The sequence below is a fragment of the Telmatherina bonti genome (assembly GCF_933228915.1).
Source record: "Telmatherina bonti genome assembly, chromosome: 9".
NCBI lineage: Eukaryota > Metazoa > Chordata > Actinopteri > Atheriniformes > Telmatherinidae > Telmatherina > Telmatherina bonti.
Window position 1 is genome coordinate 39,067,674 of NC_136627.1, and position 27,415 is coordinate 39,095,088.

The 27,415-nt window shown below is 55.4% G+C and overlaps 1 protein-coding gene across 1 annotated transcript in view; it reads left to right on the forward strand.

Annotated features, from left to right (window-relative positions):
- eif4h (eukaryotic translation initiation factor 4h) overlaps positions 1-27,415 on the forward strand; it is a 74,282-nt gene that overhangs the window by 983 nt on the left and 45,884 nt on the right. Inside the window, 7 exon segments of the mRNA XM_079246347.1 lie at positions 4,532-4,719; positions 4,789-4,853; positions 4,957-5,053; positions 10,297-10,347; positions 10,350-10,382; positions 13,834-13,980; positions 14,078-14,193. Coding sequence (XP_079102473.1) covers positions 4,532-4,719; positions 4,789-4,853; positions 4,957-5,053; positions 10,297-10,347; positions 10,350-10,382; positions 13,834-13,980; positions 14,078-14,193 — 697 coding nt within the window.

A 27,415-nucleotide genomic window follows, 5' to 3' on the forward strand; every position in this document is an offset into this window, starting at 1 on the left:
AGCTGGTCCTGGTGTCTGCGGACCTCCTGGGACTTCTTCCCCGCAGACTCCTGGATCTGATCTCTGTACCGTGGTCTCCAACGTCTCTCACTGCTCTGGTTCTGGAGGTTCTGATCGTCTCCCAGTAATTAGACCCAGACTAGAACTGGAAACGGAACTGGGACCAGTTTGGAACCAGGCCCGACCGATGTGGAATACTTGAGGCTGATGCCGATTACATTTGGCAGGAATCACTCTGATATGTAATTAATTATTTAAAATATTTATAGTGAATAAAAAACTTTTTTTTTGTCCCTTAAAGCTTAAAACAGCAACAATGTGAAATACACACATTTTACTGTTTCACAGTATTTTGTCCTGTAGGACTGGTTTACCTTTCCTGGGAAGTACCGACGCGGCGTCAGACAGTCAGTTTTAGCTTGTTACACTTCAGGTTTTGTGTCACAATAAAATAAGAACAGATCAGATTTTTTTAAAGAGCAGAAAACGAGTAAATATAACGATCCATGTTTTACTTTGTAGAGTTTGTTCCAGCCATCTGCATCCAGCGGGTAGTTTTAGTAGTCAGGAGTTTTCTTCTCAAAGTATTGTTAAATTTCTTCTCAGAGATGGAAACTCCGCTCACTTCAACACTGTAGTGGGTTATATTAAAGACTAGATCTGGGCGATATGACGATATATATCCTCTGGACGATGGGAAACGTTCCATACAAGGCTCTGCCGTTTACGCCACCATAAGGTGCTTTACTGCAGTATTTTACATCAAGACACGCTTTACGGCACGCTGCGATACCTAAACATGGTGGAAGACGGCAGCAGACATGTTTCAGAGGATAATTAACTAAAAGATGAGCAGCCAACCCAAACTGATGATCTTGTTCCTAAAAGAGGGAAATTTCTGTCTGGATGCAGTTTGGATATAAAAAGAGCGACGTGGAACCGACAACAGACTAGCTCCCAGTCCCAACAACGGACTCCGACACAACTAACTCATTTTATCACCTGCAGGAATCAGGATACAGAATCCAGAATAAAGAATAGAGTCAATAAAAGCAGCGTCTAGTGGAGGAGAATAAACTCCAGACGCTGCAGCAGGTATTTACCTGTGGAACGTCATACGGCCATAGTTCCCCCAGATGGAAGGAGATCCCTGCTGCTGTTGCCTAGCAACACCTGATACATAACTGATGACTGGCACAACATTACACACAGTTTATATGGTTATGGATCATTATGGGATGGAAGAGGAGATGGTTATGGATCATTATGGGATGGAAGAGGAGATGGTTATGGATCATTATGGGATGGAAGAGGAGCTGGTTATGGATCATTATGGGATGGAAGAGGAGATGGTTATGGATCATTATGGGATGGAAGAGGAGATGGTTATGGATCATTATGGGATGGAAGAGGAGATGGTTATGGATCATTATGGGATGGAAGAGGAGATGGTTATGGATCATTATGGGATGGAAGAGGAGATGGTTATGGATCATTATGGGATGGAAGAGGAGATGGTTATGGATCATTATGGGATGGAAGAGGAGATGGTTATGGATCATTATGGGATGGAAGAGGAGATGGTTATGGATCATTATGGGATGGAAGAGGAGATGGTTATGGATCATTATGGGATGGAAGAGGAGATGGTTATGGATCATTATGGGATGGAAGAGGAGATGGTTATGGATCATTATGGGATGGAAGAGGAGATGGTTATGGATCATTATGGGATGGAAGAGGAGCTGGTTATGGATCATTATGGGATGGAAGAGGAGCTGGTTATGGATCATTATGGGATGGAAGAGGAGATGGTTATGGATCATTATGGGATGGAAGAGGAGATGGTTATGGATCATTATGGGATGGAAGAGGAGCTGGTTATGGATCATTATGGGATGGAAGAGGAGATGGTTATGGATCATTATGGGATGGAAGAGGAGATGGTTATGGATCATTATGGGATGGAAGAGGAGATGGTTATGGATCATTATGGGATGGAAGAGGAGCTGGTTATGGATCATTATGGGATGGAAGAGGAGATGGTTATGGATCATTATGGGATGGAAGAGGAGATGGTTATGGATCATTATGGGATGGAAGAGGAGATGGTTATGGATCATTATGGGATGGAAGAGGAGATGGTTATGGATCATTATGGGATGGAAGAGGAGATGGTTATGGATCATTATGGGATGGAAGAGGAGCGATATCTGGATGTGAGGTTTTGGTCGGATCGTCCGGTCCTACCGGACAATAACTCAAACGAGCCCTAGTTTGGACAGCAGTGGTTCTGATCTCCAGATTTTCCTCTTCCAGCTCTGTTTTCGGTCCAACTGTCCGAAAACCATCCAGAACTCTGAGATCAGCTGATTTCATCACAGATCCGCTTCTGGTTCTGGTCCCACAATGTCTGGGCCAGGTCAGAGCCTGTATCTATGACCCGGTCCCACCAGAACCAGGTTTTAGACTAACTCAGGTCCTAATCTGTGTCAGGTTGGACCTAAGCATGACGGATGCAGCCTCCAGGAGGTGGTTTCCATGGTAATCTGACGGACTACGGTTTTCTTCAGTCTTAGTTCTGGTTCAGACCGGTTCTGATGTTCAACAACGAACCAACATATCTGTTCTGACAAAACACCTGATGGTCCAAGTTTAAGGTCTGAATTAATTGTGGTCCTGGTACCCATATAACCCTGGTACCCACATGGTCCTGGTACCCATATGGTCCTGGTACCCACATGACACTGGTACCCACATGACACTGGTACCCACATGGTCCTGGTACCCATATGGTCCTGGTACCCACATGACACTGGTACCCACATGACACTGGTACCCACATGGTCCTGGTACCCACATGGTCCTGGTAGTCTGCATTAACTCCAGCCAGGTTTGGGCTGGTGAACGCCAGATCCTGGCAAACAAAGCCTTCATTCCGTGGGATTTCTTCACCTCCCGAATCTGGACTTCCTCTGTGTGAAAGGGACGTGGGCGTCTCCTGCTGGGGGGCAGTCCTTTCGTGGAACTTCTACCGGCTGGATGCAACTATCTTAGTTGTCCAGAGATGTCTGGTCGGTCAAGGAGGAACAGTATTTGTTTACAAAAACAATTTCATCTGCAGACAGTGCTGTGTGTCATCCTCATACTCTAGCTTTGAGACGGGTCGGACCAACCCGGCATTTGGCGCGGTCGTCTATAGACCTAAACACAACAAGGACTTTGCAAATGACTTTTCTGACTTCTTGGCTGGAATTATGCGTCATTATGAGCGGATTTTTACTGTAGGTGAAATGAAATATCCACGTGTTGTCCCACTCTAGTGAAGGAGTTTTTAGTCTTGTGCAGTGTGCACCTGAGCGATGCACGGACTCTGGTATGCTCCATTAAGGACTATGAAGCCCAGAACCAAACAGGTCGGACATGTTTGGTTCTGGGCCCTGGTTTAATAGGAGAACCCGATCAGCTCGGTGGGACTGCAGGAGAAGAAAGACAAACTGTAGGTCTCATACCTTGAGGAACTGCTGGCAGCTGTATCAGGACACTGTTCAAGAGGAAAAACGAGAACATTTGTCAAAAATCCTTGATTCTAATAAACACAATCCTCTCGATGTTGTTCACCCCGTCTTTTAGGAAGATTTTTCCCACTACAGCCAGGTGGTCCGTGCAATTATCAAGTCATCGCCTCATCTTGTAAACATGCAGTTGTACAACCCCTGCTGAAAAAACCTGCTCTGGACTGCACCGTACTGGCTAACTGCAGCCCCATCTCTAAGTTGCCCTTCTTGGAGAAGGTGGTTTACTTACAGTTAAGATCATTCCTGGACCCCCATAACATGGCTGAGTTCTTCTAGCCTGGCTATAGACCCCTGCATAGCACAGAATCAGTCTTATTGAGGGTTGTTAATTCTTCTGGCTACCGATGCTGGACATTGTGTGGTCCTGCTCTACTAAACGGCAGCAGTAGACCACAGGATCCTGTTGCATCGGCTCCAGAACCCGGTAGGGATCCAGGGTACGGTGCTAGACTGGTTCAGGTCTTACTTGGTGGGCGAAACCATGTGTGCGAGTATAGCTGGCTTTGAGTCTGTAAGTGCTCTGGTGTCCCACCGGGTTCCACAAGGCTCAGTTTTAGGGAACCACTCCTGTTTTAGTTTTAGCTGCTATTGCTAGGATCCATCCTGCGACGATATGGCGTCACTTTCCTCCTGTATGCTGATGACAGCCAGGTATACCTACCTCTAAAGAAGAAGGGTGTCTTCTCCCTCGCACCGCTACCGTCATGCCTCCATGACATCAAGGACAGCTTTGAGCTTCTTGAACTTTAACGTGTAAAAGACAGAGGTTGTAGCGTTTGGGCTCCCATGGCCCCTCCCCAGTTGGTTTGGTTCCCTTGTCCAGTCTTGTTTTCTTTTTCTTTTTTTTACATGAATCACTTGTTTTTAAATACAAAAATCAGAAAACTGTTGACGATCTGATCAGACTGCTCAATAACAGCCTTGTGTCCTCTGTGTGTCCTTCATGTCCACAGGCCCCGTGGCGGCGGTGGTCCCGGGGGGCCCCGGAAGCAGAAGGAACTTCCGTCAGAGCCCCCCTTCACGGCGTACGTTGGAAACCTGCCGTTCAACACAGTGCAGGGAGACATTGACATCATCTTCAAAGAGCTCAACATCCGGAGCGTCCGATTGGTTCGAGACAAAGAGACAGACAAGTTCAAAGGTCAGAGGGTATCACGGTTCCGTTCCAAGTAGGACACGGTGGTTCTGACTGCTCTCTGGTCTCTTGCAGGTTTTTGTTATGTTGAGTTTGACGATCTGGAATCCCTAAAGGAAGCGTTGACGTACGACGGCGCCGTGAGTATTTGGTTTGGTTTGGACCAGGCCGATCTGGTTCTGTTCAGAGCTGTTCATTCCAACAGAACCCGCTGACATGTTGATGTGGTTCTGCTGTCTCCAGTTACTAGGGGAACGGTCACTCAGAGTGGACATTGCAGAGGGACGAAGGCAAGAACGAGGAGGAGGAGGATTCGGCTTCAGAAAAGATGACAGCAGAGGTAGAGAGAGGATGATGATGATGAAGAACGTGATGTAACAGGGCATCAGCCGATCACGCCTGGCTGTAAACAAATGATGTCATTAGCAAGTTTTCTTTGATAGAAATGAAAAACAGGAACACAACTTTGTGTATATTTTTGTTTCTACCAGTAGCCATGGAAACGGAGCAGCTGGACTGTTTAAAACACAAACTGTTGTCCAATCAGAAACATCCTACAGATGCAGGTGGAAATAAAGACCTCCATCATAACTTCTACGTCATGTGACCTCTCAGATGAAAAAACAGATCTGGTTTATTTTTTAGTGGAATCAACATAAACAAGTTATTGATTAGTTGTTTTCACACATGATTTCAAACAGGAAAACGGACCCAAACTAACCCCAAACTCACTGATTCTCGTTCAGTCCAGCCCAATTCAAAGCACACAACATGCAACACACAGCTACCTACTGACTGCTAACAGCTAACTACTAACCGTTAGCTGTAGACCACAAACGGCTAACTGTTGACCGCTAACAGCTAACTACTAATCGCTAGCTGTAGACCACAAACGGCTAACTGTTTACCGCAAACAGCTAACTACTAACTGCTAGATGTAGATTACAAATGGCTAACTGTTGACCGCTAACAGCTAACTACTAACCGCTAGCTGTAGACCACAAACGGCTAACTGTTTACCGCAAACAGCTAACTACTAACTGCTAGATGTAGACTACAAACGGCTAACTGTTGACCGCTAACAGCTAACTACTAACCGCTAGCTGTAGACCACAAACGGCTAACTGTTGACTGCAAACAGCTAGCTACTAACCGCTAGCTGTTGTTGTCCAAAGCCAACCATTAACAGGTAGCGCTGACAGTTAGCTGCCAAATAGCCAATAACTCCTGACAGCTAACTGTTGATTACTAACACCGAGCCACTAGAAATTAACTGCTAACCACTTGCAACTAACCACTGAAAGATAATTGCTAACAGTTAGTTGCTTACTACAAACCACAAACAATTACAGCTAATTGCTTACTACTAACCGCAAACTGCTATGAACTAACAGGTAACCATTAACAATCATCTGCTATGAGATAACATTATACTAATAACAGTTAGCTACTAACAGTTTACCAATAAAAAATAACTGCAAGCAGCTAATTTCTTAAGATTAAAAACTGCTAACAGGTAATTGCGAATGGCAAAATTAACAACGAATGCCTGTTAAACGGAAACTGGAGACATGCTGAGTCATTATTATTTCACAACGTGGTTATGGACTTACCTGTTGGAAAGCTACGCCCACTGCTCGGTTGCCCATAGCTATACTCCTGTAGATACAGCGGTGAGGCTCCATCTAGTGGACAAAAGCGTCATTCTGCATGACTCCGACATGTAACAGCATCTACTGTTGTGTAGATGTTTACCAGGTAGACAGGCGGAGATGTTTACCAGGTAGACAGGCGGAGATGTTTACCAGGTAGACAGGCGGAGATGTTTACCAGGTAGACAGATGTAGATGTTCAACAGGTAGACAGGTGTAGACCTTCAACAGGTAGACAGGTGTAGATGTTTTACCAGGTAGACAGGTGTAGATGTTCAACAGGTAGACAGGTGTAGACCTTCAACAGGTAGACAGGTGTAGACCTTCAACAGGTAGACAGGTGTAGATGTTTTACCAGGTAGACAGGTGTAGATGTTCAACAGGTAGACAGGTGTAGACCTTCAACAGGTAGACAGGTGTAGATGTTTTACCAGGTAGACAGGTGTAGATGTTCAACAGGTAGACAGGTGTAGACCTTCAACAGGTAGACAGGTGTAGATGTTTTACCAGGTAGACAGGTGTAGATGTTCAACAGGTAGACAGATGTAGATGTTCAACAGGTAGACAGGTGTAGACCTTCAACAGGTAGACAGGTGTAGACCTTCAACAGGTAGACAGGTGTAGATGTTCAACAGGTAGACAGGTGTAGACCTTCAACAGGTAGACAGGTGTAGACCTTCAACAGGTAGACAGGTGTAGACCTTCAACAGGTAGACAGGTGTAGATGTTTTACCAGGTAGACAGGTGTAGATGTTCAACAGGTAGACAGGTGTAGACCTTCAACAGGTAGACAGGTGTAGATGTTTTACCAGGTAGACAGGTGTAGATGTTCAACAGGTAGACAGGTGTAGACCTTCAACAGGTAGACAGGTGTAGATGTTTTACCAGGTAGACAGGTGTAGATGTTCAACAGGTAGACAGGTGTAGACCTTCAACAGTTAGACAGGTGTAGATGTTTAACAGGTAGACAGGTGTAGACCTTCAACAGGTAGACAGGTGTAGACCTTCAACAGGTAGACAGGTGTAGATCTTCAACAGGTAGACAGGTGTAGACGTTCAACAGGTAGACAGGTGTAGATGTTCAACAGGTAGACAGGTGTAGACCTTCAACAGGTAGACAGGTGTAGACCTTCAACAGGTAGACAGGTGTAGACCTTCAACAGGTAGACAGGTGTAGAGCTTCAACAGGTAGACAGGTGTAGATGTTTTACCAGGTAGACAGGTGTAGACCTTCAACAGGTAGACAGGTGTAGACCTTCAACAGGTAGACAGGTGTAGATGTTTTACCAGGTAGACAGGTGTAGATGTTCAACAGGTAGACAGGTGTAGACCTTCAACAGGTAGACAGGTGTAGATGTTTTACCAGGTAGACAGGTGTAGATGTTCAACAGGTAGACAGGTGTAGACCTTCAACAGGTAGACAGGTGTAGACCTTCAACAGGTAGACAGGTGTAGACCTTCAACAGGTAGACAGGTGTAGACCTTCAACAGGTAGACAGGTGTAGATGTTTTACCAGGTAGACAGGTGTAGATGTTTTACCAGGTAGACAGGTGTAGACCTTCAACAGGTAGACAGGTGTAGACCTTCAACAGGTAGACAGGTGTAGATGTTTTACCAGGTAGACAGGTGTAGATGTTCAACAGGTAGACAGGTGTAGACCTTCAACAGGTAGACAGGTGTAGACCTTCAACAGGTAGACAGGTGTAGACCTTCAACAGGTAGACAGGTGTAGATGTTCAACAGGTAGACAGGTGTAGATGTTCAACAGGTAGACAGGTGTAGATGTTCAACAGGTAGACAGGTGTAGACGTTCAACAGGTAGACAGGTGTAGATGTTCAACAGGTAGACAGGTGTAGACCTTCAACAGGTAGACAGGTGTAGATGTTCAACAGGTAGACAGGTGTAGATGTTCAACAGGTAGACAGGTGTAGACCTTCAACAGGTAGACAGGTGTAGATGTTCAACAGGTAGACAGGTGTAGATGTTCAACAGGTAGACAGGTGTAGACCTTCAACAGGTAGACAGGTGTAGACCTTCAACAGGTAGACAGGTGTAGACCTTCAACAGGTAGACAGGTGTAGATGTTCAACAGGTAGACAGGTGTAGATGTTCAACAGGTAGACAGGTGTAGATGTTCAACAGGTAGACAGGTGTAGATGTTCAACAGGTAGACAGGTGTAGATGTTCAACAGGTAGACAGGTGTAGATGTTCAACAGGTAGACAGGTGTAGACCTCCATCTGGGTCGGTTGGTCTCCACAGATCTGCTGATGTCCCAAACTTTGCATGTCTGGTCTTGATTCCAGTCCAGGTTCTTGTACCAGTACCGTTCTGGGATCTGGTTCTGGTCCAAGTTTCCCGTCCTGTCTCTGGTCCAGGCCTGGTTCTGCTTTCTGTTTTCGGCTGTGGTTCTGGTTCAGGTTCCGGTTCTGGATCAGGTCCTGGTTGATAGCTGGTTCTGTTTATGGTTCTGGTTCTGGTTTAGTTCTGTTTCCGGTCCTTGTTGTGGTTGTGGTCCTGGTCTTGGCCCTGCTCCAGGTTCTGGTTCTGGGACCGGGTTCCGTTCCTGTACCGTGTTCAGGCCCAGGTCCCAGGCCTGGTCCAGAGCCTGGTTCTGGTTCAGAACCGGTTCTGTTCTGTGATGTGGTCTAACAGATCTAACACAAATCTGAGCTGAGGAAGAAGAGGAGGATTTTTCATCTTTCATACGTCATCTCTTCATTGGCTCATTCTCATTTAGCTCCACCCCTTTTTCCCTCTAACCAATAGAGGGGGAGACAGGTGAGACCACCTGGTGTCCTCCTTTAACCTCCCTCAGGTTTTCTCTCTTAACGCTCGCTCTGATTGGCTGATGGACAACTAACAAGCTCCGCCTCTTCTAGTTGCTTCAAGGAGGAAGAGGAGGAGCCTCCTCTTTTCTTTCATTTCCTGTTTCCTCCTCTCCGTCCCGCCTCCTTTTCTCTTTCAGTCCTCCTCCTCTCCTCCTCGTCTTCCTTTTTTCTTTTCTACCTCCTCCTTTTCCTCTCCTCCTTCTCCTCTGTCCTGTCTGTCTCTCTCCTCCTCCCTCCCTCCCTCCCTCTCTCTCTTCTCCCTCCCTCCCTCGCTCTCCTCCTCCTCCCTCCCTCCCTCTCTCTCTTCTCCCTCCCTCCCTCCCTCCCTCGCTCTCCTCCTCCTCCCTCCCTCCCTCTCTCTTTTCTCCCCTCCCTCCCTCCCTCTCTCTTTTCTCCCTCCCTCCCTCCCTCCCTCGCTCTCCTCCTCCTCCCTCCCTCCCTCTCTCTCCTCCTCCTCCTCCTCCCTCCCTCGCTCTCCTCCTCCTCCCTCCCTCCCTCTCTCTCCTCCTCCTCCTCCTCCCTCCCTCCCTCTCTCTCTTCTCCCTCCCTCCCTCGCTCTCCTCCTCCTCCCCTCCCTCTCTCTCCTCCTCCTCCTCCCTCCCTTGCTCTCCTCCTCCTCCCTTCCTCCCTCTCTCTCCTCCTCCCTCCCTCGCTCACCTCCTCCTCCCCCTGTCTCTCCTCCCTCTCTCTCTCCTCCTCCTCCCTCCCTCTACTCGTCCTCCTCCCTCCCTCTCTCCTCCTCCTCCCTCCCTCTCTCTCCTCGTCCTCCTCCCTCCCTCTCTCCTCCTCCCTCCCTATCGCCTCCTCCCTCCCTCTCTCTCCTCCTCCTCTCTCCTCCTCCTCTTCCTCCCCCTCTCTCCTCCTCCTCTTCTTGTCCTCCTCCCTCTCTCTCCTCCCTCTCTCTCCTCCTCCTCTTCCTCCCCCTCTCTCCTCCTCCTCTTCTTGTCCTCCCTCTCTCTCCTCCCTCTCTCTCCTCCTCCTCCTCCCCCCTCTCTCTCCTCCTCCTCTTCCTCCTCCTCCTCTCCTCCTCCTCCTCCCCCCTCTCTTCCTCCTCTTCTTGTCCTCCTCCGAGTTAAACTTGCTGTGTCGTCGTCTGCAGGACGAGGAGGTTCTCGAGGAGCTCCCAGAGGAGGAGGAGGAGGAGGACGCGACTCCGTGAGGACTTCTACGATCAGCCGGGAGGAGGTGGGGTCAGAGAGTACAGCTCGGCCAATCAAAGCGCGGCTTGCCTGCTCCTGGGCCAATCAGAGAGCAGGAAATCTAGAATAAAAACCATCCTGAGCTGCTTGATCTGTTTCATCTGATCTTCAGCTCAGGTTAACCTGATTAACTAGACTAGTCATATTAGTTAACTAAACCAGTTAAGTAGACTCTTCAGGTCTGTCCTGCAGGTGTCTCCCTGTCGGTCCCCAGCAACTCCATTTCCCATCATGCCTTTCACCTCCATCATCTCATCCTCCCTCCAGGTCCAGATTGGATCGCCTCCAGTTTCTCTTGGTGGCAGCGACGCAGCTGAAGGACTTCAGTCTCTGGATTTTGAGTTCATTCCCTCCTCGCCTGAGCTCGGAGCAGAACGCCGCCGTCGCCATAAAAACTAGTAGAAGGCGGGTCTTCTCCTCCGATGCACAGCGGTGTTGGTTTGACATCAGCGACCAGAATGACGGACGTAAACGTGGAATCTGATCATGTGTTGTATAATGGCCTCGCTAGTTGAAGAGTTTACATCCTGTCTGGGCGTGGCCACGCCGCTGTTCCACCCGCTCAGCATCAGGTCACCCCCAGAAGTCCGGCGGTGGACCGAAGGTTCTGGACAATCTCAGTCTCAGAACCACAGATTTCTCTCACAAATGGGGAACAAGTTGTAAGCGCTCAGCGGTTCCTGTTGTCTGTGGAGAAAGTTAAAAAGGGGTTTCCTGGTCTCCAGGACCCGCCCCGTTACGACCAGAAGACGGGGCGGGTTCCGGAGACGCGTTACGGCCAGAAGGTGGTCCCGGAGACGCGTTACGGCCAGAAGGTGGTCCCGGAGACGCGTTACGGCCAGAAGGTGGTCCCGGAGACGCGTTACGGCCAGAAGGTGGTCCCGGAGACGCGTTACGGCCAGAAGGTGGTCCCGGAGACGCGTTACGGCCAGAAGGTGGTCCCGGAGACGCGTTACGGCCAGAAGGTGGTCCCGGAGACGCGTTACGGCCAGAAGGTGGTTCCGGAGACGCGTTACGGCCAGAAGGTGGTCCCGGAGACGCGTTACGGCCAGAAGGTGGTCCCGGAGACGCGTTACGGCCAGAAGGTGGTTCCGGAGACGCGTTACGGCCAGAAGGTGGTCCCGGAGACGCGTTACGACCAGAAGGTGGTTCCGGAGACGCGTTACGGCCAGAAGGTGGTTCCGGAGACGCGTTACGGCCAGAAGGTGGTTCCGGAGACGCGTTACGGCCAGAAGGTGGTCCCGGAGACGCGTTACGGCCAGAAGGTGGTCCCGGAGACGCGTTACGGCCAGAAGGTGGTCCCGGAGACGCGTTACGACCAGAAGGTGGTTCCGGAGACGCGTTACGGCCAGAAGGTGGTCCCGGAGACGCGTTACGACCAGAAGGTGGTTCCGGAGACGCGTTACGGCCAGAAGGTGGTCCCGGAGATGCGTTACGACCAGAAGGTGGTCCCGGAGACGCGTTACGACCAGAAGGTGGTCCCGGAGACGCGTTACGGCCAGAAGGTGGTTCCGGAGACGCGTTACGGCCAGAAGGTGGTCCCGGAGACGCGTTACGACCAGAAGGTGGTTCCGGAGACGCGTTACGGCCAGAAGGTGGTCCCGGAGACGCGTTACGACCAGAAGGTGGTCCCGGAGACGCGTTACGACCAGAAGGTGGTCCCGGAGACGCGTTACGGCCAGAAGGTGGTTCCGGAGACGCGTTACGGCCAGAAGGTGGTCCCGGAGACGCGTTACGACCAGAAGGTGGTTCCGGAGACGCGTTACGGCCAGAAGGTGGTTCCGGAGACGCGTTACGGCCAGAAGGTGGTCCCGGAGACGCGTTACGGCCAGAAGGTGGTCCCGGAGACGCGTTACGACCAGAAGGTGGTTCCGGAGACGCGTTACGGCCAGAAGGTGGTCCCGGAGACGCGTTACGACCAGAAGGTGGTCCCGGAGACGCGTTACGGCCAGAAGGTGGTTCCGGAGACGCGTTACGGCCAGAAGGTGGTCCCGGAGACGCGTTACGGCCAGAAGGTGGTTCCGGAGACGCGTTACGGCCAGAAGGTGGTTCCGGAGACGCGTTACGGCCAGAAGGTGGTCCCGGAGACGCGTTACGGCCAGAAGGTGGTTCCGGAGACGCGTTACGGCCAGAAGGTGGTCCCGGAGACGCGTTACGACCAGAAGGTGGTCCCGGAGACGCGTTACGGCCAGAAGGTGGTCCCGGAGACGCGTTACGACCAGAAGGTGGTTCCGGAGACGCGTTACGACCAGAAGGTGGTCCCGGAGACGCGTTACGGCCAGAAGGTGGTTCCGGAGACGCGTTACGACCAGAAGGTGGTTCCGGAGACGCGTTACGGCCAGAAGGTGGTCCCGGAGACGCGTTACGACCAGAAGGTGGTTCCGGAGACGCGTTACGGCCAGAAGGTGGTCCCGGAGACGCGTTACGGCCAGAAGGTGGTCCCGGAGACGCGTTACGACCAGAAGGTGGTTCCGGAGACGCGTTACGGCCAGAAGGTGGTCCCGGAGACGCGTTATGACCAGAAGGTGGTTCCGGAGACGCGTTACGGCCAGAAGGTGGTTCCGGAGACGCGTTACGGCCAGAAGGTGGTCCCGGAGACGCGTTACGACCAGAAGGTGGTCCCGGAGACGCGTTACGGCCAGAAGGTGGTCCCGGAGACGCGTTACGACCAGAAGGTGGTTCCGGAGACGCGTTACGGCCAGAAGGTGGTTCCGGAGACGCGTTACGGCCAGAAGGTGGTCCCGGAGACGCGTTACGACCAGAAGGTGGTCCCGGAGCCGCGTTACGGCCAGAAGGTGGTTCCGGAGACGCGTTACGGCCAGAAGGTGGTCCCGGAGACGCGTTACGGCCAGAAGGTGGTTCCGGAGACGCGTTACGGCCAGAAGGTGGTTCCGGAGACGCGTTACGGCCAGAAGGTGGTCCCGGAGACGCGTTACGGCCAGAAGGTGGTTCCGGAGACGCGTTACGGCCAGAAGGTGGTCCCGGAGACGCGTTACGACCAGAAGGTGGTCCCGGAGACGCGTTACGGCCAGAAGGTGGTCCCGGAGACGCGTTACGACCAGAAGGTGGTTCCGGAGACGCGTTACGACCAGAAGGTGGTCCCGGAGACGCGTTACGGCCAGAAGGTGGTTCCGGAGACGCGTTACGGCCAGAAGGTGGTTCCGGAGACGCGTTACGGCCAGAAGGTGGTCCCGGAGACGCGTTACGGCCAGAAGGTGGTCCCGGAGACGCGTTACGGCCAGCAGGGTTTGATGTAACACCTGAATAACACCGGAACAGGTGCAGGATGGCAGATCTCCAGACCTGGACCTGGACCTGGAACCGGACTTGCCGGCATTAAAACGTAGTAAAATGAGCCGCGGAACGACGCCGTGAAACCGTCTGGACCCCTGAGGTCACCTGACCATCAGCTGACTCACCTGCCTGTCTGTCTGCAGGCTTCAGAGACGACGACTACATGGCGGGCAGGAGTCGAGGCGGAGGTGGTCGTCCCGGCGACAGGCGGGGGGGCGGTGGAGGAATGGGCCGCTTCAGAGACGGACCCCCCCGTGGGGGGACGACAGACTTCAGGGAACCGTCTGAAGGTGATTCATCCTGGTCCTAATTTCTGTCTGATGGTGATGAAACGAGATGACTGACTGTCTGTGTGTGTGTGTGTGTTTCTGTTGGGGGGTGTTACAGAGGAACGTGCACAGCGGCCCCGATTGCAGTTAAAGCCTCGGACCGTCTCCGAGCCGCTCAACCAGGTCGCCAACCCAAACTCCGCCATCTTCGGTGGAGCGAAGCCACGAGAAGAGGTGATCTCCAGAGAAAAACCATAAGAGACTGAAGGCCGCCGAGGCCGGGGGGGGGGCGGGGGGCGGAGTTAACGGGAGAGAAAGCCAGTGGGATCATGTTTGAGCCTTAGTTAGCGTTTCTTCCTGACAAACAGCGGATGCTGTCTTCCTCCTCCTGCTCCTCCCCCCCACCCCCTACACCTCCTGCTCGCCCCCCCCTCCTCCTGTTTGAGTTGACTTTGGGAAGGATATTTATTCTTAGTGGAATAAAGTTGAACCGCACTCCGACACTGTTCGGTAATAAACATGTAAACGCAAACGTAGCGAGCAGCTCCCAAATGCATGTTTGCCCACCCCCACCCCCAACCCCCCCTCAGCTTACCAACCGTCTTCCCGTAGCGACCCTCCCCCCTCTGCTGGGTCAGACAGCTGACTGCAGGTCAAACCTGATTGGTTGCTCTCTTTTTTTCTTGTTTTTGCATTTTGTATTTGTTAAGCTGAAGCCCCGCCCCCTCACTCCCATTGGCTGAGTCATAGACCAACCTTTTCCTCCTGACCTACCTGTTGGTTTGATGCTCGTTTCCATGGTGACTCATCAGTTTAACAGGTCTGTGAAATAGTTGCGGGCGGAGCTTAACCAGGTGGTCTTCTGGCTCTGAGTGGGCTCCGCCCATCAGGTTTTTTCAACAGACTCACTTGATCTGATGATGCACCTGAAGTGGACGCGGTGCATTCACTGTCCTTTACATGTTGAGTGAAGCTGCGTTCAGGTTCCGTGGGGAAAAAAGGGATTTTTCCTTTTAGATGTGAGGAAACTTTTTTCTACGTGCATCATGGAACCTGAATGCAGCACGCTCTGTCTTTAACGGTTAACTGTGGCAAAACCTGTTCTGTCCAATCGGAATCAAGAATGAGACAACCATCCACACTGGACACAGAATCCTCCACTCTGATTGGTCCATTGATCCACACTGAACACTAGATTGGTTGTGGTTCCAGGTGGAGTCGGGCTGACAACGACGACTTCAAAACATGTTGTAGACCAAGAACCGCGTCCACAGACCCGGATCCTGGCTGGTTTCAGATTTACAACTGGTCCAGAACCGCTTCAGAACTGGTTCTGCACCGATTCTGGACCAGTTCTGGTTCTTAGCAAAGAAATGAGAGAAAGAAAAACGGATGAAAAACAGGAAGAAGAGAGTTCCTATTTTTATCTTTCCTTTAAATATTTATTGATTATGAAAAGATTTTCTTTCTCATCTGTTATCATGAAACAATGGATGATAGATAGAGGGACGGTAGACGGATAGAGGGGTGGTAGACGATGGAGGGACGGTAGACGGATAGAGGGGTGGTAGACGGATAGAGGGACGGTAGACGATGGAGGGACGGTAGACGGATAGAGGGACGGTAGACGGATAGAGGGACGGTAGATGGATGGAGGGATGGTAGACGATGGAGGGATGGTAGAGGATACAGGGACGGTAGACGGATAGAGGGACGGTAGACGGATAGAGGGATGGTAGACGATGGAGGGACGGTAAACGGATAGAGGGACGGTAGACGGATAGAGGGATGGTAGACGATGGAGGGACGGTAGACGGATAGAGGGACGGTAGATGGCTGGAGGGATGGTAGACGATGGAGGGATGGTAGAGGATACAGGGACGGTAGACGGATAGAGGGACGGTAGACGGATAGAGGGATGGTAGACGATGGAGGGACGGTAGACGGATAGAGGGACGGTAGATGGCTGGAGGGATGGTAGACGATGGAGGGATGGTAGACGGATAGAGGGACGGTAGACGGATGGAGGGAAGGTAGACGGATAGAGGGACGGTAGATGGATGGAGGGATGGTAGACGATGGAGGGATGGTAGAGGATAGAGGGACGGTAGACGGATAGAGGGATGGTAGACGATGGAGGGATGGTAGAGGATACAGGGACGGTAGACGGATAGAGGGACGGTAGACGGATAGAGGGATGGTAGACGATGGAGGGACGGTAGACGATGGAGGGACGGTAGACGGATGGAGGGAAGGCAGACGGATGGAGGGGAGGCAGACGGATGGAGGGGAGGTAGACGGATGGAGGGGAGGTAGACGGATGGAGGGGAGGTAGACGGATGGAGGGACGGTAGACAATGGAGGGAAGGCAGACGGATGGAGGGACGGTAGACGGATAGAGGGACGGTAGACGGATGGAGGGACGGCAGACGGATGGAGGGACGGTAGACGGATGGAGGGAAGGCAGACGGATGGAGGGACGGTAGACGGATGGAGGGACGGTAGACGGATGGAGGGACGGTAGACGGATGGAGGGACGGCAGACGGATGGAGGGAAGGCAGACGGATAGAGGGATGGTAGACGATGTAGGGAAGGTAGACGATGGAGGGACGGCAGACGATGGAGGGACGGCAGACGATGGAGGGACGGTAGACGATGGAGGGACGGTAGACGGATAGAGGGACGGTAGACGGATAGAGGGATGGTAGACGATGTAGGGAAGGTAGACGATGGAGGGACGGTAGACGGATAGAGGGATGGTAGACGATGGAGGGAAGGCAGACGGATGGAGGGACGGCAGACGGATAGAGGGACGGCAGACGGATAGAGGGACGGTAGACGGATAGGGGGACGGTAGACGATGGAGGGACGGTAGACGATGGAGGGACGGTAGACGGATAGAGGGATGGTAGACGATGGAGGGAAGGCAGACGGATGGAGGGACGGCAGACGGATAGAGGGACGGTAGACGGATAGGGGGACGGTAGACGATGGAGGGACGGTAGACGGATAGAGGGACGGTAGACGGATAGAGGGACGGTAGACGATGGAGGGACGGTAGACGATGGAGGGACGGTAGACGGATAGAGGGACGGGAGACGGATAGAGGGACGGTAGACGGATGGAGGGACGGTAGACGGATGGAGGGAAGGCAGACGGATGGAGGGAAGGCAGACGGATGGAGGGGAGGCAGACGGATGGAGGGGAGGCAGACGGATGGAGGGACGGTAGACGGATGGAGGGACGGTAGACGGATGGAGGGAAGGCAGACGGATGGAGGGACGGTAGACGGATGTAGGGAAGGCAGACGGATGGAGGGACGGTAGACGGATGGAGGGACGGCAGACGGATGGAGGGACGGTAGACGGATGGAGGGACGGTAGACGGATGGAGGGACGGTAGACGGATGGAGGGACGGTAGACGGATGGAGGGACGGTAGACGGATGGAGGGAAGGCAGACGGATGGACGGACGGCAGACGGATGGAGGGACGGTAGACGGATGGAGGGACGGTAGACGGATGGAGGGAAGGCAGACGGATGGAGGGACGGCAGACGGATGGAGGGACGGTAGACGGATGGAGGGACGGTAGACGGATGGAGGGACGGTAGACGGATGGAGGGAAGGCAGACGGATGGAGGGAAGGCAGACGGATGGAGGGACGGTAGACGGATGGAGGGACGGTAGACGGATGGAGGGACGGTAGACGGATGGAGGGAAGGCAGACGGATGGAGGGACGGCAGACGGATGGAGGGAAGGCAGACGGATGGAGGGACGGTAGACGGATGGAGGGACGGTAGACGGATGGAGGGACGGTAGACGGATGTAGGGAAGGCAGACGGATGGAGGGAAGGCAGACGGATGGAGGGACGGTAGACGATGGAGGGACGGCAGACGGATGGAGGGACGGTAGACGATGGAGGGAAGGCAGACGGATGGAGGGACGGTAGACGGATGGAGGGACGGTAGACGATGGAGGGAAGGCAGACGGATGGAGGGAAGGCAGACGGATGGAGGGACGGTAGACGGATAGAGGGACGGTAGACGATGGAGGGAAGGCAGACGGATGGAGGGAAGGCAGACGGATGGAGGGACGGTAGACGGATAGATGGACTGTAGACGGATAGAGGGACGGTAGACGGATGGAGGGACGGGAGTCGATGGAGGGACGGCAGACGGATGGAGGGACGGCAGACGGATGGAGGGATGGCAGACGGATGGAGGGAAGGCAGACGGATAGAGGGACGGTAGACGGATGGAGGGACGGTAGACGATGGAGGGACGGTAGACGGATGGAGGGATGGTAAACTGATCGAGGGATGGTAGACGATGGAGGGAAGGTAGACGGATGGAGGGACGGTAGACGGATAGAGGGACGGTAGACGGATGGAGGGACGGTAGACGATGGAGGGACGGTAGACGATGGAGGGACGGTAGACGATGGAGGGATGGTAAACTGATCGAGGGATGGTAGACGATGGAGGGAAGGTAGACGGATGGAGGGACGGTAGACGGATAGAGGGACGGTAGACGGATGGAGGGACGGTAGACGATGGAGGGACGGTAGACGATGGAGGGACGGTAGACGGATAGAGGGACGGTAGACGATGGAGGGAAGGCAGACGGATGGAGGGACGGCAGACGGATAGAGGGACGGTAGACGGATAGAGGGACGGTAGACGGATAGAGGGACGGGAGACGATGGAGGGACGGGAGACGATGGAGGGTAGGCAGACGGATGGAGGGACGGTAGACGGATAGAGGGACGGTAGACGGATAGAGGGACGGTAGACGGATGGAGGGACGGTAGACGGATGGAGGGACGGGAGACGATGGAGGGACGGCAGACAGATGGAGGGACGGTAGACGGATGGAGGGACGGGAGACGATGGAGGGACGGCAGACGGATGGAGGGATGGCAGACGGATGGAGGGACGGCAGACGGATGGAGGGATGGCAGACGGATGGAGGGAAGGCAGACGGATAGAGGGAAGGCAGACGGATAGAGGGACGGTAGACGGATAGAGGGACGGTAGACAATGGAGGGAAGGTAGACGGATAGAGGGACGGTAGACGATGGAGGGAAGGCAGACGGATGGAGGGACGGCAGACGGATAGAGGGACGGTAGACGGATAGAGGGACGGTAGACGGATGGAGGGACGGTAGACGGATGGAGGGACGGGAGACGATGGAGGGACGGGAGACGATGGAGGGTAGGCAGACGGATGGAGGGACGGCAGACGGATAGAGGGACGGTAGACGGATAGAGGGACGGTAGACGGATAGAGGGACGGTAGACGGATGGAGGGACGGTAGACGGATGGAGGGACGGGAGACGATGGAGGGACGGCAGACAGATGGAGGGACGGTAGACGGATGGAGGGACGGGAGACGATGGAGGGACGGCAGACGGATGGAGGGATGGCAGACGGATGGAGGGACGGCAGACGGATGGAGGGATTGCAGACGGATGGAGGGAAGGCAGACGGATAGAGGGAAGGCAGACGGATAGAAGGAAGGCAGACGGATAGAGGGACGGTAGACGGATAGAGGGACGGTAGACAATGGAGGGAAGGTAGACGATGGAGGGACGGATAGAGGGACGGTAGACGGATAGAGGGATGGTAGACGATGTAGGGATGGTAGACGGATAGAGGGACGGTAGACGATGGAGGGACGGTAGACAATGGAGGGACGGTAGACGATGGAGGGACGGATAGAGGGACGGTAGACGATGGAGGGACGGTAGACGGATAGAGGGATGGTAGACAATGGAGGGACGGTAGACGATGGAGGGACGGATAGAGGGACGGTAGACGGATAGAGGGATGGTAGACGATGGAGGGACGGTAGACGATGGAGGGACGGTAGAGGGATAGAGGGACGGTAGACGGATGGAGGGACGGTAGACGGATAGAGGGACGGTAGACGGATGGAGGGACGGTAGACGGATGGAGGGACGGCAGACGGATGGAGGGACGGTAGACGGATGGAGGGACGGTAGACGGATGGAGGGACGGCAGACGGATGGAGGGGAGGTAGACGGATGGAGGGGAGGTAGACGGATGGAGGGACGGTAGACAATGGAGGGAAGGCAGACGGATGGAGGGACGGTAGACGGATGGAGGGACGGTAGACGGATGGAGGGAAGGCAGACGGATGGAGGGGAGGTAGACGGATGGAGGGGAGGTAGACGGATGGAGGGACGGTAGACAATGGAGGGAAGGCAGACGGATGGAGGGACGGTAGACGGATGGAGGGACGGTAGACGGATGGAGGGAAGGCAGACGGATGGAGGGACGGCAGACGGATGGAGGGACGGTAGACGGATGGAGGGAAGGCAGACGGATGGAGGGACGGTAGACGGATGGAGGGACGGTAGACGGATGGAGGGACGGCAGACGGATGGAGGGACGGCAGACGGATGGAGGGATGGTAGACGATGGAGGGATGGTAGAGGATAGAGGGACGGTAGACGGATAGAGGGATGGTAGACGATGGAGGGATGGTAGAGGATACAGGGACGGTAGACGGATAGAGGGACGGTAGACGGATAGAGGGACGGTAGATGGATGGAGGGATGGTAGACGATGGAGGGATGGTAGAGGATACAGGGACGGTAGACGGATAGAGGGACGGATAGAGGGACGGTAGACGGATGGAGGGACGGCAGACGGATGGAGGGAAGGCAGACGGATGGAGGGAAGGCAGACGGATGGAGGGACGGCAGACGGATGGAGGGACGGCAGACGGATGGAGGGACAGTAGACGGATGGAGGGACGGTAGACGGATGGAGGGACGGCAGACGATGGAGGGACGGTAGACGATGGAGGGACGGTAGACGGATAGAGGGACGGTAGACGGATAGAGGGATGGTAGACGATGTAGGGAAGGTAGACGATGGAGGGACGGTAGACGGATAGAGGGATGGTAGACGATGGAGGGACGGCAGACGGATGGAGGGAAGGCAGACGGATAGAGGGACGGCAGACGGATAGAGGGACGGTAGACGGATAGGGGGACGGTAGACGATGGAGGGACGGTAGACGATGGAGGGACGGTAGACGGATAGAGGGACGGTAGACGGATAGAGGGACGGTAGACGATGGAGGGACGGTAGACGATGGAGGGACGGTAGACGGATAGAGGGACGGTAGACGGATAGAGGGACGGTAGACGGATGGAGGGAAGGCAGACGGATGGAGGGGAGGTAGACGGATGGAGGGGAGGTAGACGGATGGAGGGACGGTAGACGGATGGAGGGACGGTAGACGGATGGAGGGAAGGCAGACGGATGGAGGGACGGTAGACGGATGGAGGGACGGCAGACGGATGGAGGGACGGCAGACGGATGGAGGGACGGCAGACGGATGGAGGGAAGGCAGACGGATGGAGGGACGGTAGACGGATGGAGGGACGGTAGACGGATGGAGGGACGGCAGACGGATGGAGGGAAGGCAGACGGATGGAGGGACGATAGACGATGGAGGGACGGCAGACGGATGGAGGGACGGTAGACGATGGAGGGAAGGCAGACGGATGGAGGGACGGTAGACGGATGGAGGGACGGTAGACGATGGAGGGAAGGCAGACGGATGGAGGGAAGGCAGACGGATGGAGGGAAGGCAGACGGATGGAGGGACGGTAGACGGATAGAGGGACGGTAGACGGATAGAGGGACGGTAGACGATGGAGGGAAGGCAGACGGATGGAGGGAAGGCAGACGGATGGAGGGACGGTAGACGGATAGATGGACTGTAGACGGATAGAGGGACGGTAGACGGATAGAGGGACGGGAGTCGATGGAGGGACGGCAGACGGATGGAGGGATGGCAGACGGATGGAGGGAAGGCAGACGGATGGAGGGACGGTAGACGATGGAGGGACGGTAGACGGATGGAGGGGAGGTAGACGGATAGAGGGACGGTAGACGGATAGAGGGACGGTAGACGATGGAGGGATGGTAAACTGATCGAGGGATGGTAGACGATGGAGGGAAGGTAGACGGATGGAGGGACGGTAGACGGATAGAGGGACGGTAGACGGATAGAGGGACGGTAGACGATGGAGGGACGGTAGACGATGGAGGGACGGTAGACGGATAGAGGCACGGTAGACGGATAGAGGGACGGTAGACGATGGAGGGAAGGCAGACGGATGGAGGGACGGTAGACGATGGAGGGAAGGCAGACGGATGGAGGGACGGCAGACGGATAGAGGGACGGTAGACGGATAGAGGGACGGTAGACGGATGGAGGGACGGTAGACGGATGGAGGGACGGGAGACGGATGGAGGGACGGGAGACGATGGAGGGACGGCAGACGGATGGAGGGATGGCAGACGGATGGAGGGACGGCAGACGATGGAGGGACGGTAGACGATGGAGGGACGGTAGACGGATAGAGGGACGGTAGACGGATAGAGGGATGGTAGACGATGTAGGGAAGGTAGACGATGGAGGGACGGTAGACGGATAGAGGGATGGTAGACGATGGAGGGACGGCAGACGGATGGAGGGAAGGTAGACGGATGGAGGGACGGTAGACGGATGGAGGGAAGGCAGACGGATGGAGGGACGGTAGACGGATGTAGGGAAGGTAGACGGATGGAGGGACGGTAGACGGATGGAGGGAAGGCAGACGGATGGAGGGACGGCAGACGGATGGAGGGAAGGCAGACGGATGGAGGGACGGTAGACGGATGGAGGGACGGTAGACGGATGGAGGGACGGTAGACGGATGTAGGGAAGGCAGACGGATGGAGGGAAGGCAGACGGATGGAGGGACGGTAGACGATGGAGGGACGGCAGACCGATGGAGGGACGGCAGACGGATGGAGGGACGGTAGACGATGGAGGGAAGGCAGACGGATGGAGGGACGGTAGACGGATGGAGGGACGGTAGACGATGGAGGGAAGGCAGACGGATGGAGGGAAGGCAGACGGATGGAGGGACGGTAGACGGATAGAGGGACGGTAGACGATGGAGGGAAGGCAGACGATGGAGGGAAGGCAGACGGATGGAGGGAAGGCAGACGGATGGAGGGACGGTAGACGGATAGATGGACTGTAGACGGATAGAGGGACGGTAGACGGATGGAGGGACGGGAGTCGATGGAGGGACGGCAGACGGATGGAGGGACGGCAGACGGATGGAGGGATGGCAGACGGATGGAGGGAAGGCAGACGGATAGAGGGACGGTAGACGGATGGAGGGACGGTAGACGATGGAGGGACGGTAGACGGATGGAGGGAAGGTAGACGATGGAGGGATGGTAAACTGATCGAGGGATGGTAGACGATGGAGGGAAGGTAGACGGATGGAGGGACGGTAGACGGATAGAGGGACGGTAGACGGATGGAGGGACGGTAGACGATGGAGGGACGGTAGACGATGGAGGGACGGTAGACGGATAGAGGGACGGTAGACGATGGAGGGAAGGCAGACGGATGGAGGGACGGCAGACGGATAGAGGGACGGTAGACGGATAGAGGGACGGTAGACGGATGGAGGGGAGGTAGACGGATAGAGGGACGGTAGACGGATAGAGGGACGGTAGACGATGGAGGGATGGTAAACTGATCGAGGGATGGTAGACGATGGAGGGAAGGTAGACGGATGGAGGGACGGTAGACGGATAGAGGGACGGTAGACGGATGGAGGGACGGTAGACGATGGAGGGACGGTAGACGATGGAGGGACGGTAGACGGATAGAGGGACGGTAGACGATGGAGGGAAGGCAGACGGATGGAGGGACGGCAGACGGATAGAGGGACGGTAGACGGATAGAGGGACGGTAGACGGATAGAGGGACGGTAGACGGATGGAGGGACGGGAGACGATGGAGGGACGGGAGACGATGGAGGGTAGGCAGACGGATGGAGGGACGGCAGACGGATAGAGGGACGGTAGACGGATAGAGGGACGGTAGACGGATAGAGGGACGGTAGACGGATGGAGGGACGGTAGACGGATGGAGGGACGGGAGACGATGGAGGGACGGCAGACAGATGGAGGGACGGTAGACGGATGGAGGGACGGGAGACGATGGAGGGACGGCAGACGGATGGAGGGACGGCAGACGGATGGAGGGACGGCAGACGGATGGAGGGAAGGCAGACGGATAGAGGGAAGGCAGACGGATAGAGGGACGGTAGACGGATAGAGGGACGGCAGACAATGGAGGGAAGGTAGACGATGGAGGGACGGATAGAGGGATGGTAGACGGATAGAGGGATGGTAGACGATGTAGGGATGGTAGACGGATAGAGGGACGGTAGACGATGGAGGGACGGTAGACAATGGAGGGACGGTAGACGATGGAGGGACGGATAGAGGGACGGTAGACGATGGAGGGACGGTAGACGGATAGAGGGATGGTAGACAATGGAGGGACGGTAGACGATGGAGGGACGGATAGAGGGACGGTAGACGGATAGAGGGATGGTAGACGATGGAGGGACGGTAGACGATGGAGGGACGGTAGAGGGATAGAGGGACGGTAGACGGATGGAGGGACGGTAGACGGATAGAGGGACGGTAGACGGATGGAGGGACGGTAGACGGATGGAGGGAAGGCAGACGGATGGAGGGGAGGTAGACGGATTGAGGGGAGGTAGACGGATGGAGGGACGGTAGACGGATGGAGGGACGGTAGACGGATGGAGGGACGGTAGACGGATGGAGGGAAGGCAGACGGATGGAGGGGAGGTAGACGGATGGAGGGAAGGCAGACGGATGGAGGGACGGTAGACGGATGGAGGGACGGTAGACGGATGGAGGGAAGGCAGACGGATGGAGGGACGGCAGACGGATGGAGGGACGGTAGACGGATGGAGGGAAGGCAGACGGATGGAGGGACGGTAGACGGATAGGGGGACGGTAGACGGATGGAGGGACGGCAGACGGATGGAGGGAAGGCAGACGGATGGAGGGACGGCAGACGGATGGAGGGATGGTAGACGATGGAGGGATGGTAGAGGATAGAGGGACGGTAGACGGATAGAGGGATGGTAGACGATGGAGGGATGGTAGAGGATACAGGGACGGTAGACGGATAGAGGGACGGTAGACGGATAGAGGGACGGTAGATGGATGGAGGGATGGTAGACGATGGAGGGATGGTAGAGGATACAGGGACGGTAGACGGATGGAGGGACGGCAGACGGATGGAGGGAAGGCAGACGGATGGAGGGACGGCAGACGGATGGAGGGACGGCAGACGGATGGAGGGACGGTAGACGGATGGAGGGACGGTAGACGGATGGAGGGACGGCAGACGATGGAGGGACGGTAGACGATGGAGGGACGGTAGACGGATAGAGGGACGGTAGACGGATAGAGGGATGGTAGACGATGTAGGGAAGGTAGACGATGGAGGGACGGTAGACGGATAGAGGGATGGTAGACGATGGAGGGACGGCAGACGGATGGAGGGAAGGCAGACGGATAGAGGGACGGCAGACGGATAGAGGGACGGTAGACGGATAGGGGGACGGTAGACGATGGAGGGACGGTAGACGATGGAGGGACGGTAGACGGATAGAGGGACGGTAGACGGATAGAGGGACGGTAGACGATGGAGGGACGGTAGACGATGGAGGGACGGTAGACGGATAGAGGGACGGTAGACGGATAGAGGGACGGTAGACGGATGGAGGGAAGGCAGACGGATGGAGGGGAGGTAGACGGATGGAGGGACGGTAGACGGATGGAGGGACGGTAGACGGATGGAGGGACGGTAGACGGATGGAGGGAAGGCAGACGGATGGAGGGACGGCAGACGGATGGAGGGACGGCAGACGGATGGAGGGACGGCAGACGGATGGAGGGACGGCAGACGGATGGAGGGAAGGCAGACGGATGGAGGGACGGCAGACGGATGGAGGGACGGTAGACGGATGGAGGGACGGTAGACGGATGGAGGGACGGCAGACGGATGGAGGGAAGGCAGACGGATGGAGGGACGGTAGACGATGGAGGGACGGCAGACGGATGGAGGGACGGTAGACGATGGAGGGAAGGCAGACGGATGGAGGGACGGTAGACGGATGGAGGGACGGTAGACGATGGAGGGATGGTAAACTGATCGAGGGATGGTAGACGATGGAGGGAAGGTAGACGGATGGAGGGACGGTAGACGGATAGAGGGACGGTAGACGGATAGAGGGACGGTAGACGATGGAGGGACGGTAGACGATGGAGGGACGGTAGACGGATAGAGGGACGGTAGACGGATAGAGGGACGGTAGACGATGGAGGGAAGGCAGACGGATGGAGGGACGGCAGACGGATAGAGGGACGGTAGATGGATAGAGGGACGGTAGACGGATGGAGGGACGGTAGACGGATGGAGGGACGGTAGACGGATGGAGGGACGGTAGACGATGGAGGGTAGGCAGACGGATGGAGGGACGGCAGACGGATAGAGGGACGGTAGACGGATAGAGGGACGGTAGACGGATAGAGGGACGGTAGACGGATGGAGGGACGGTAGACGGATGGAGGGACGGTAGACGGATGGAGGGACGGTAGACGATGGAGGGAAGGCAGACGGATGGAGGGAAGGCAGACGGATGGAGGGACGGTAGACGGATAGAGGGACGGTAGACGATGGACGGAAGGCAGACGGATGGAGGGAAGGCAGACGGATGGAGGGACGGTAGACGGATAGATGGACTGTAGACGGATAGAGGGACGGTAGACGGATGGAGGGACGGGAGTCGATGGAGGGACGGCAGACGGATGGAGGGATGGCAGACGGATGGAGGGAAGGCAGACGGATAGAGGGACGGTAGACGGATGGAGGGACGGTAGACGATGGAGGGACGGTAGACGGATGGAGGGGAGGTAGACGGATATAGGGACGGTAGACGGATAGAGGGACGGTAGACGATGGAGGGATGGTAAACTGATCGAGGGATGGTAGACGATGGAGGGAAGGTAGACGGATGGAGGGACGGTAGACGGATAGAGGGACGGTAGACGATGGAGGGAAGGCAGACGGATGGAGGGAAGGCAGACGGATGGAGGGAAGGCAGACGGATGGAGGGAAGGTAGACTGATAGAGGGACGGTAGACGATGGAGGGAAGGCAGACGGATGGAGGGAAGGCAGACGGATGGAGGGACGGTAGACGGATGGAGGGACGGTAGACGGATGGAGGGACGGCAGACGGATGGAGGGACGGCAGACGGATGGAGGGAAGGCAGACGGATAGAGGGACGGTAGACGGATGGAGGGACGGTAGACGATGGAGGGACGGTAGACGGATGGAGGGGAGGTAGACGGATATAGGGACGGTAGACGGATAGAGGGACGGTAGACGGATAGAGGGACGGTAGACGGATAGAGGGACGGTAGACGATGGAGGGACGGTAGACGGATGGAGGGACGGGAGACGATGGAGGGACGGTAGACGATGGAGGGTAGGCAGACGGATGGAGGGACGGT